This window comes from Pinus tabuliformis, chromosome 3_1, assembly GCF_031772625.1.
Source record: "Pinus tabuliformis cultivar Carrire ecotype Pingquan chromosome 3_1, CPIR1, whole genome shotgun sequence".
In the NCBI taxonomy this organism is placed as follows: domain Eukaryota; kingdom Viridiplantae; phylum Streptophyta; class Pinopsida; order Pinales; family Pinaceae; genus Pinus; species Pinus tabuliformis.
In genome coordinates, this window is record NC_142301.1 from 926,725,413 (window position 1) to 926,737,920 (window position 12,508).

At 38.5% G+C, this 12,508-nt stretch overlaps 1 protein-coding gene across 3 annotated transcripts in view; it reads left to right on the forward strand.

The window, feature by feature from the left end:
- Positions 1–12,508, forward strand: part of LOC149190779 (uncharacterized) — a 325,562-nt gene that overhangs the window by 227,722 nt on the left and 85,332 nt on the right. For 2 of the 3 annotated variants that reach the window (XM_089413441.1, XM_089413440.1), the window contains one exon: positions 9,228–9,344. The exons of the other annotated variant lie outside the window; for it this stretch is intronic. In XM_089413441.1, coding sequence (XP_089269567.1) covers positions 9,228–9,344 — 117 coding nt within the window. The remainder of the gene's footprint in view (positions 1–9,227; positions 9,345–12,508) is intronic. 3 annotated transcript variants of the gene reach the window in all.

Consider the following 12,508-nt stretch of genomic DNA (forward strand, 5'->3'; position numbering starts at 1 on the left):
AAGAGGCATGTGCTTTAGCAACATACTGCTACTGCATAGTACTCTGACTCTGAAGCATTGTCCTCTACGCTGCTGATGTTTGACATGCTGTCCACCAACCACTGCGCTGCTGCTGCTACTGTACTACTGCCTTTGACACTGCCACTACCAATGCTACACCTTTACTATAACTCCCTCTGAATTTCTGCATCTGTGCTGCTGCTGGCATTGGCACTGCCATCTGTCCCTGCACTGCAAATTGCGGCTGCTACTGAAACAGATTTTCAACCATACCCATCTACTCTTTGAACTGAGTGAACTTAGCTCTTTCGAGAGCCTTTGTGAGTATATCGGCCACCTGGTCTCTGTGGGAACATATTGTAGCTGTACTGCCCCACGCTGAACACAGCATCTGATAAAGTGGCAATGGATATCTATATGTTTCGACCGATCATGAAATACTGGATTCTCAGAGAGTTTGATACAACTCTGATTATCGCAGTAAACCTTGGTCGCTTGCATCTTTTTTCTAAATAAGCTCACAAGCAATTTTCTGAGCCATATGGCTTCACACGTAGCTGTGCTGGCTGCCATATATTGTGCTTATATTGAACTCAATGCTACCGATTTCTGCTTCCTGCTGCACCAAGCATCCCTGATCCAACACTGAAGCAGTACCCTGAGGTACTTTTTCGGTCTACTGAATTACCTGCCTAATCTGCATCAGTGAACCCATTCAAATTGACATCCTCCCCTCTAGAGTACTTCAACCCATATCTGACTGTTCCACGTACATACCTAAGAATGTGTCTTGCCGTTGCCCAATGCACCCTTTTTGGTTCCACCATGAACTGACTAAGAGTGTTGACAACAAAACAAATGTTTGGCTTGGTGTTGACCGGATACATAAGCAACCCAATGAGCTGCCTGTACAAGGTGGGATCTACTTCTTTTTCCTCTGATGCATCTATTTTCTTCTAGTTGGTGATCATGGGAGTAGCCATGGGTCGGCAATCCTGCATTCTGAATCTCTTCAGAATTTCTGTAGCGTACCTTCCTTGTCCAAGGAAGATCTCCCCATTCTTCTGCCAAACTTCCAACCCCAAAAAATAATGCAGCAATCCCAAGTCCTTCATGTCGAATTCGGCTTCAAGATTCTTCTTGCAGTCTTGGATGAGCCTAGATGACCCAGGAATAGGTCATCCACATATAGTACCAGAATAAGTGGCTCATTCTCTACCAACAAATAGTAGAGATTGGGATCAACATCACTCTTGACAAATCCCAACTGCTGCAAGTAACTATCAATCTGACCATACCATGCTCTGGGTGCCTGTTTGAGCCCGTACAACGCTTTCTTTAACCTGCAAACATGAGCTTTCTTCTCATGTGTTTCAAAGCCTTTAGGCTGTTCTATATACACCTCCTCTTTTATCACTTTGTCAAGAATGCTGTCTTGACATCCATCTGGTGAATCTCCCATCCCATTTGAGCTGCTAGGGATATAATAGACCTGATAGTGGTGTATCGAGCAATTGGGGCGAAGGTCTCTTCATAGTCTATTCCTTCTTTTTGAGCATACCCCTTTCCTACGAACCTTGCTTTGTACTTCTCTATGCTGTCGTCTACATCATACTTGATCTTGTAGATCCATCGCGATCCTACAACTGATCTATCTTCTGGTCTCGGTACTACTTCCAGACATCATTCGTCATGATGGAGTTGTATTCTTCCACCATGGCATCCACCCATACTTGGTGTTGAACAACTTCCTGAAAACTAGAGGGTTCTTCAATCTGAGCTACTAATGCTTGGTATCGATCTAGTTGTCTACGTTGTCTCTTCTCGGCTCTAGGAGCTCCAAAAAACTCCTTTGTGTCCCTCAGTGTTTTCCACACTTCTCTGCTCCTTCTTCCACTGGTGGTGGGAGGCTCAACCAACTTTTCCTCCTGATCCTGTTGTTTCGTCTGTTGAGAAGCATCTGCATTTCCTCCTTTTGAGGAGATACTGGTGTTGGTCACTGTACTCAACCTAGGTGTATGCTCTCCTGCCTATCCTTCTTGTCCCTGTTGCCCTTGGACTAACAGAACATCTCTTGATTGATCTTTTGTAGGCATTTCACGAGATTTCCTGAAAGCTCTATCTTCCATGAACTTTGCATCCCGTCTTACTACAATCTTCCTGCTTCCAGGAATGTAGATTCTATATGCCTTTGAGGTCTTGATGTATCCTATGAGATATCCCTTCTCCGCAGTCTGATCCAGTTTGCTGCGCTTCTCGTCTAGAATGTGACGATAAGCCACACTTCCAAATATCCTGAGATGACTAACTTCTGGCTTCTTCCCTGTGAAAACTCCTTTGGGTGTTCTCTTCCCAAATTTTCTACAAGGAGTTCTATTCTGGATATATACTGCCGTGTTGCAAGCTTTTGCCCATAGATACCTAGGTAGATCTTGATCATACAACATGGCTTTGGCTGCCCCAACAATAGTTTCGTTCTTCTGTTCTACCACTCCATTATGCTCCGGATTATATGGAGCTGTGCACTCTCTTTTGATGCCCTCCTTTGTGCAGAAATCTGTGAAGCCTTTATCTGTATGTTCTCCACCATTATCTGAAAGCAATACCTTTATGTTTTTCCTTGTCATATTTTCAACAAGAGCCTTAAACTCTCGGAAACGATCAAAGATCTCATCCTTGGTCTTCAAGAAATAGATCCAGGTTTTTTTGGAGTGATCATTGATAAAAGTGATGAAGTATTCACCACCACTAAGAGCCCTTGTGGACATAGGACCACGGATATCTGAGTGTATTAATCGTAATACACACTCTGCTCTATTGTTACTTCTTGAAAAACCTGCTTTAGCGTACTTTCCTAGCACACATCCTCTGCACATGTCATCATGTTCACTACTAAGGACAGGGACCCCTGTAACAGTCTCTCTGTGCATCCTTAGTGCTCCATGGTGTAAGTGCCCCATTCGCTTGTGCCATAATTCATTTCGCTCCTTCTCACCATTACAGTTGCTACCTATCAGTGCCATTAGCGATTCGAGCTACAACCTATACAACTTGTTGCTTCGAACCCCAATTTGCTTTTTCTTTTTCTAGCTTGGATGCTTAACTTATGCTTTCCTTCCTATAAAGTATACATCATATCCCTTGTCCTGTAACTGGGATATTGAAATTAAGTTCATTTCTAATCCTGGCACATGCAGAACATTGGTGGCTCGGATGTTGGTCCCTGCTTCCGTCTGAAAAGCTATAGTACCTCTCCCTACTAGAGTACATTTCGTTATGTTTCCCATAGTTATTTGGAAGTCCATTTGTTCTTCTTGATAGCTCGAGAAATGTTATCGTAATCCAGTCATATGAGTGTTGATTTGGGGTAGCATCGGATGTGCTCTGGCCATGAAAATTGATGGAGAGGCTAAAGCACATGAGATATCCAAGACCCATGAATGGTTTGGGCAAATTCTAACCGGTTTGGGAGATATTAAAATAATTAATGTTTTTAATGGAGTTCCTAAGTCTAAACTTAGGAAAAATAAAATATTAATGGGTATTAATATAAAACTAGGTTAGAAGGTTCCAAAAGTCATGGATCAAGCCAATTTTAATTTTAGCCGTTGATTAGAGATTTAATCTCGGCCGTTGAAGGACCAGCAGGAAAAGTATAAGAAGAGGCTTGAGGGTTAATTGGAGAATACACTGAGGAGACCAGTTAGTTCGATTTCTGGAGCAAGGTTTGCTGAGAAATTCGAACTAGTGGTTTGGAGAGCAGCAGGAGGCAGCAAGTATGGAACAGAGAGTCGAGAACAACACCAGGGGAACAACGCAAAGGTTGGAGAGGCAGACGCAGAGGCTGTAGACTGTGCAGTCACTGGAGGGCCTACGTGGGTGACGCAGAGAGGCAGGGGCTTTTGCAGAGGGTCTGGGAGCTACACAGAGGTCAGCAAGACTGATGTTAAGACTGGGGGAAGTGTTGAAGAATTTTCTCTCTGTTGGGTAAGCCAGTTTGTCACCCAGTTGTACTGAAGAATTGCTGAATAATAAAATCCTCCCTTGCTGCACCGGTTTTCCCACATTGGGCTTTTCCAGGGACTGACTGTCCAAAATATTTGTGTCCATGTGTTAAATCTTGTGCATGTGTTTGTTTTTGTATTATGATGTGATATCTACAACATAATTTATTTGATATCTGTATTATGAAATAAGTAGGTGAAATAAATCAGTTGTTGCAGTGATAGAATTTTCACAATGAGCTATCAATGTACCAAACATTCGCTGATGCTGAATTTGCTAGGCATGCGAATTCTTCATCTAATCTGGTAGATAAATCTAAGACACTTTGAGTATCCATTTTGTGCCAATTTCTGACGCTAACCTATCCCAACAACTATTGTAGGAAAAACTGCATTCCACGTGAGATAATCCTCCTTGTTGAATCTTCCGCTGCGCTGCCCCTTCTACCACTTATAAATTTCGATTGGAAAGACTTACCTCTCTGTCGACTAAGTCAGAGAGAGTTTTTCCCACGAAATCCAATCTCTTGGGCTTGAATTGCACAATCCTCTGGGAGATTCGAGTTTATGCCCTTGTAGGAATTTAAAATTCCCTTCTCTTCTCAACGCTGGATCCTCTGGCTTCTCTTTTCTGCTTCCTTGCAGCTCTGATACCATGTGAAAATTTCTAAATAGAAATCCCACTGTAGTGATTAATATTATTTCTTCTACTTATTACCTCAGAAATAAGTTATCTATAGTATTTACGACAAATATTGAAATATATTCTACTGCAGCCTTCACAATTAAAACATTGCAGAAAGTAAATGTAAGTAAAATACCGACACACATACAATCACAGTGACAATTATTTTTGGACAAATGTCCCCGAAAAAACCCAATGTGGGAAAACCGGAGCAATAGTGAGGATTTTATTTTATTATGCAGTAGTGAAATCTGAGTACATCTATGGATGCTAAACTGGTAATCCAAACAACAAGAAAATCCGCCTGAGATATTCCCTAAGCAACTCCGGCACTCGTGTTGCCTGCAATCACGTTCCTGCACTTGCGAGTTCCTACACTCGCATTCCTGCACTCGCGCGTTCTTGCACTTGTGTGTTCCTGCACTCACGCATTCCTGCATTAGGAATAACTCAGCCTCTTGCTACTGCCTCTCTGGATCTAGAAATCTTCCTCCGGAGTAGTGTCCCTACCCCTCTGCTGCACAAGATCTCTTCGATCGAAATTTCCTCCTGACAACTTCTCACTTCATAAATTTGATCTCTTGATCTCTATGTGTATTTTCCAAATGACCCTCAAGACCCTTCTTATATCTTCCTATTGGACAACCAACGACCTAGATTAACTCCTAATCAAAGGCTCAGATCATTTTGACTTGATCTCTATCTTTATTTAGAAGATTCACCCACAATTAGATTAATACTCATTAATATTTTAATTTTCCTAAGTTTAGACTTAGAAACTCCATTAAAAATATTAATTATTTTAATATAATCATCTCTGGATGGAATTTCCCAAAATGGTTTTTGGGTTCTTTGGAATGCATGTGCCCAAGCCTCCCTGCAAAATTTGAGGCTTAGAGCACATCCGATGCTACCCCAAATCAACACACATCTCCTGCACTCCTGCCAGAAGCTTCCCTAGTATGAAACTAGCATGAATATGGTCTCTCCCTTTTGGTTTGCAGCTAAATGACAAAACATGCCACTCTGGAAGACACATTATTTTCACATCCCACAAAGAATTAAAGAGAGATTGAAGAGATATGAAGCTAGTGGCAAACCGTGTAGTAGCAGGGCGCACCAATTCCTTCTTGTTGGTGAATGTTCTTAGCAAATGAAGCACAAATGCATGGTTTTGTATAAATTTTGTAATGCTTTTTGATGATTCAACAATATCCTTGACAAAAGGAAATTTTCCTATGTTCTCCAACATCAAGTCAATGCAATGTGCAACACAAGGTGTCCAAAATAAGTTAGGATGCCTCTCCATAAGCATCCCACCAGTAACGACATAATTTCCAGCATTGTTCATAATGACCTGGATAACATGTTGTGGATCCACCTCCTGAATGAATATGTCCAACAAATCACATAATAGTCGTGCATCTTTGATATGTGCAAATGCATCAACATATTTCATAAACATTGTCTCCTTGGGACAATTAACCAAGAAGTTAATAAGGGTTCTATCCTTTTGATCAGTCCAACCATTTGACATCATAGTGCATCCCGTCTATGCCCATGATGCCCTGAACTCCTCTAATCTTGCAGTGCATTTGGCCTTTTCATTCTGAAAAATACACCCTCTAAAGTCATCATAGGAAGGGGTTTTGTACCCTGAGCCAACAATAGCAATAGCATCAATCACGAGCTAGAAAAATGGATTGTTCCTGGCAATGTTGAAGGGAAAATCACTCCAAAGAAGACACTTGGCCAATAGCTTGTCAACTTCTTCCTTCTCCTTTTTTTAAGAGCTGACCTGATAGATGGTTGTGCACCAGGTGTGGTTCTAGGAACAAAAAATGATGAGGCAACTGTGGGGTTGATTGTAGAAATTGATGTTGAAGAAGAACCACTCTCACGGTCACCTCCCACCACTCCACCCGTTGCCATTTGCTTCTTCAGAGCTGCCTTGGTCAGTTTGGTTGTCTCTATATCTTCTAATGATTTGAGGGCTTTCAGATGATTTTTGCATTTGTATTTCTGCAAAGCCCTACTTCATGTCCAGGAATTTGTGCAAGGTGGAATTTCAATCGAGATACGCCCCGTGTCATATGCTACCCACATAACTTGCAAGTCAAATTTGATCTGTCAAACCCCTTATTGGGTTCACCAAATTCCCACATAGGGTCCAATTTTCTTGGCATGTTTGTAACTTTGTTGAACTCTCGAGTTTTAATGTAAGATTGAAGTTTGAACCTAGGGCACAAGAAGAATTTAAAGTTAAACAAATGAAATTAACAATCAATATTTTGAATTTTTGATCAAAAAAAATCCTCCACTCAATGCAACAATAATGGCAAAAAAACACACTCAAACTCAAGCAAAAATCATGTAAAAAAACTAGGGCACAAGAAGAATTTAAACAAATAAAATTAACAATCAACATTTTGAAATTTTGACAAAAAAACCTTGCCACTAAATACAACAAAAATGGCAAAATAAATACACTCAAACCCAAGCAAAAATCATGGAAAATATATGGGTGATTGAAACCTCAGGAAAAACAAGGAGAAAACAAAAAAAAAAAGGGCCAAATTTGATGCCCATATCTGAAATCCACACCCTATTGAAGAAACTCGGTCCAAATTCGAAATTTCTTTGCTTGAGATCCTAAATTCCTTCGTTTTTCTCCTCTCTCACCCTTGTAGATTAGTTCTCCTCCTCCTTAGTTCTCACCCTTGCCTCTGATTGCAAAATGAAACAAAAAAAACCCAAATTTACTTTTAAAAAGTCATTGTTTCTGTACGCCATGATTCTTCCCTATCGGATGATGGATTTTTTTGTTGTTGCAAAAATTGTGATTTTTTCAGAATATTTTTTTTTTCTATTTAATTGGCTCATAAAAAAAATGGCGATTTTTGCAACACTGCTATATATGACAGCATTGGATCACACTATTTCTAATCTTACATTTTATTTAAAATTATGTCCTAGTCGTATCTTTTTCTAAACTTGTTTTCATATATTTTCAAGCATCCATGCCAAGTGTAGAAAATGTGACCAAAGGAAAACACTTTTCTTAAAAATTCTTTCTTTTACTACATTAGTTGCATTAGAAGATGCTTTTGTGTTTTTCATTTTGTTAAATAACATGCATTTATTTTTTAAATTGTTCATGTCATAGGGGGTGTTCTTATAATGTGCTTTTCTATTTGTAGGTGAATGAGTGCTTATATCTAGTCCCTTGGCATGGGCTAACCCAATTTGATATTTGAGTCTAGATTTGTCTCTTGAACAAGTAGACACAATAGTCCTAGAGCTCATTGTTACTTTGAATGCTGTTTGATTCTATGCGTTGAAGTGCTTTTTTTCGTCTATATTTATACTTGCCTCAAATGCTTTTACAAATATGTTAAGCGTAAAATGATGCTAGAAGAAAGTACAACATTTTTGGGTGGTCTTTCATAGTGATTTTACCTTCTTCAAGTCAGGGTTGCAAGTCATTTTAGGGCCAGTTTAACATTATTCTTCTTTGGGGTTTCATTTCTTTAGAAACAAAATTATGCTAATGTGTACAAATGACCAAAATAAGGAGATCAGACTAGGAAGGATGGTGGTTGACAACAATGAGAGCCTAGAGCATCTCCTAAGTGGTCTAAAATTTTTTGGTTGATGTGTTGTGTGTGGAGCATGATTGTTCAGAGGTCTTTGTTTCAGCCGGATGTATACCCCAGGAAGTTTTGTACACTCCTCCACGCGGGGGGTGCGGGGGAGACTTGTCCAAAAATAAATGTAAAATTGCCTTGTAAAAGTATAGTAATTTCTAGTCAATCTGGGCCGTCCATTAGGCGGATGATCTGACGGTAGAACTTATGTTTGTTTAGGGTTTTTTGCCCTAGAAGGCAACCCCCTCTCTTTGTATGAGGGTATTGTATTTGAGGTTGTGTGATAGATGTGTATTCTGTGTGAGCGAGAAACAAAGAGGCGAGACTGTGAGAGAAAACAGAGGATATTACAGCGGATTTGCTGTAGGTTGTGTCTCTTCATTTTGCTGGATAATAGAAAGGAAGGATTGGCTGTTCGGGGTGGACATAGCCCAAACTGGGTGAACCATGTATATCTGTGTCTCTCTTGTTTTGTGCGTTTTCTGTGTTTATATTTCTGCAATATTTTATGTGTTCCATTGCTCCGTAATATATAATTTCCTAACATGATGAAAGAGAAAAAGTAGACAAATAGAAAAGGAAGGGAACCCAAAGGGTAACCCTAGAAATTAAAATAGATTATAGAAGAGAAAACCTTTAGTAATAATGCTGTTCCATGACAGGTCCTAGAGAATGTGGGTTTCTAAGCATGAAATGGGACTTTTATGGATCATTCAATTTTTTCTATGACATGATTTTTTGCCATTTGTTTTTTCATGCAAGGTTTTCTCTTTTCTTCCTTATCCAGTCTTCCTCTTTGCATTATTTTTCAAGTTGTTAGGTTCCATTTGTACAAACGATGTAGTGGAATTGAAGAATAGATATGAACATTTTTTGTTTATCTTATTGCAGATTACTTTGCTTCTTCGACTTGCACCATTACTTCCGTTCAACATTCTAAATTATCTTCTCTCCTTAACTCCTATCAGTATTGGAGAATACATATTGGCTTCTTGGTTGGGTATGGTGGTAAGTGATCATGTATTTAAAGTGTCTTAATTTTCTTGATTGGTAAAGAAATGAACTTTGTGTTATGAAGCATTCTCTATGGAGTTGGATTTTGTGTTAGCTGTGAGCTGTGAGAGTTTTATGATCTGATTCGCTTTAAAGTTTAATGTCATGCATGCTTACCAGTTTGTTTTAGACATATACAATGTTGCAAACATCGTGATATTATCACAATTTTTTCATGGCAATGATAATATTGCCCCAAAATATCAGGATATTTTAATCCCTGAAAATGTCACAATATTCTCGCGAGACAATTGAGAAATATTGCCCACACAATATTTTTGTAATTTTTTAATATTTTTTGTTATTTTAATATTTTTATTATTTTTAAAATTTTACCGATATTTTGCGATATTTTCTCGATGTTGCCAATATTTTCTTTTCCAGACCCTCAGTGACATTTTAGCCAACAAGATGTTTGCCACACTGATACAAAGTATGTAGCTCTTTATTTCATAAGTGATCAAAGATTCATTCCTGAAAATTAATGCATTTGTCACCTATCCGATTTGTTACATGATAACTATTTGCAATAAAACAATAGGTAAAGTTTCTTGAATTGTATTGCTGTGCTATCATTTCACTGTGAAGGAAACTGTTTTGCACTGAAAATCTACACCAAACATTTGGTTGAATTTGATACCCCCTCATTTGTAAGTGAGAAATCATGTGTTCTCAATTTTGTGTTTCAAGGAACTATCTAAATCTCACAAAACTACTGCCAGTTTACATTTTGCTGATTTTTTAGATGATAGTTTGACAATAAATTATATAAATCTTCTCTCTAAATAACATAAATCTAGTCAAAAGGGGCCTCATTTGTTAGTAAAATGGGGTGGTGATATTCACCCCAGATACATGTTAACTCCATTATTTGTGAGCTGTCATGGTTGCGCATGTTGGTTTGAGTATGGTGATGGAGAGTTTCTAGCACAAGTGCCAAAGAATTTTTGCTTCAGTGTTTATCATCAAAATGGGTATATAAAAGAGATACACAAACTTATATGGATTGGGAATATTGGTGAATCTATCTACAATATACTCCTGAGTTGCACAATATTGCAACTGTTTTATTCATTCTCCTCTAATTGTCGAACGTAGTGTTACCAACCTTTTCGGCACTGTTGTTAAGGTCTTGGCAAGATTGACGGTCACCTTGGACTAAGCCCCTGCTATTTAGGCCCAAAACCCTTAAACAACCAATGGAGGAGTCACTATGTATCCCCCAACAACTCCGGTTTGTGTCTACTGCCTTATATGGAGTCACTTGGGTGGGAGTGTTCTTGATCTGTTCATTGTGTTGTATAAAGTAGTGCTAAAAGTAGTGCAGATTACTAACAACAGATGTTAGTAGCCAAAATAACTCAAAGATATGGCACGTGACCTATGTATTTTGCTCTACTAAATTTATCCTAACTAAATATGTAATTATTTATCAATTCTGCTGCCTAGTTAAAAAGTTAGAAGTGAAAACAACTTGCTATCCTATATGACAGACTGTAAAGTCTGCATAAACACGTAGGGACAACAACTTATTTTATTTTAAAATTCAATCCACTGAGTGAAAAATACCTCTAGAGAGTTACCCTAGAGTGTGGGATTTGCAGCTAGCTAGCTGGAAATTGATTTTCAGATTTTTGGGTTATTTTCAGTTATTAAGAATATTTCCAGAAATTTATTTAACGATTTTAACAGCTGGAAAATGAAGAAACTCAACATTAATGTAAGAAAAATGACTATAAATCAATGTAGAGCTCAAAATATCAAGTTCTAGTATATGATACTCACCCGTAGGCCTATAGAGCTTGTCTGTGGTGGTTGGAAAATGTAGGTCCAACAAGGAAGATTCCTCCTAACCTGCAGATCTGCAACCAAAAGGCTAGATACAAGTGTAAGATGGAGGAAATAGAAACTTATATAAAAAATGGGGTCACTTAGGACAATTTCGCTACTTTTCCCCAATGAATAACTTCTGAAAATTGATATGTAATTAAAACCTAGCAAGTAAATCCTACCCTAGCTGTAGAAAATAAAAAAGAGATTTTGAATTTTTTGGGATTTTTGGTTGTTGTTGATGTTGAATGGTGTTGTCATTGATGCTAACATTGTTGAAATTTCTTAGTCTAACACGTTAGAAATTATACATGTTTAGTCTCTCCCATATAAAAACACAATTTTTTCATAGGAGATTCTTCTCAACCTAATAGTGGGCTAGACTTTTCTTGATGTCTAATCATCCACCTGCCCCATGCATGGTGTGCTCTGTGGTAAAGCAATCCCAAAAAGTTAAAACAGTGGCAGCCTTACCCTTCCACAAAACACGCTTATTCATTTAGGCATATTTTCCTAGTTTTAATCTTAACATGATGTTATCAGAATGCTGTGAGAAATTGGCAGATTTTGATACTTAATTTAGCCATTTTCCAAAATAGCCCTTCGCCATTTAACAACATCAGCTGATTACAGCTTATGGCTGGTCTCAATCCTACTTTCTATTTGACCGAAAATGTCTGAACCTGTATGTGTGCATTTACAGTTTATAATTTGATGGTTATTAACTTATTTGGCTCGGGAATGAATGTTTCATAAATTCATTCCAAATTGATTTACAAGAATCTGCAGGCTCAAATTACAGAGTAAGAGGTCTCTTTTCCAGTCCTGGTTTCGATGCTAATGACATATATTCTATATTCTATGGCATATCATTCGTTTATGGCATATCATTTTTTAAATTTCAATAAAAAAAAATTATTTGAAAATTAAATTTTTAATATAGTTTTTTTATGAAGAACCCAAAGAACCCGAAGAACCCAAAGAACCCAACCCGAAGAACCCGAAGAACCCAAGAACCCAAGCACACGAAGAACCCGAAGAACCCAAGAACCCAAGAACCCGTTAAAAGAAAAGAACCCAAATTTTTTTTTTGAAGAACCCGGTTCTTCTGGGTTCGTCTGGGAAGAACCTGTACCCGAATCCGGTACTTGGGTGCGGGAACCCGGGACGGGTTCGAGAACCCCACCCCCGGGTGCGGGTACCCGTGCAACACAGTTTATTCCTTAACAAGTTATTTAAGCATATAAATAGTGAAAATAAACACAAATGCAATCTCAACTCATCTACAG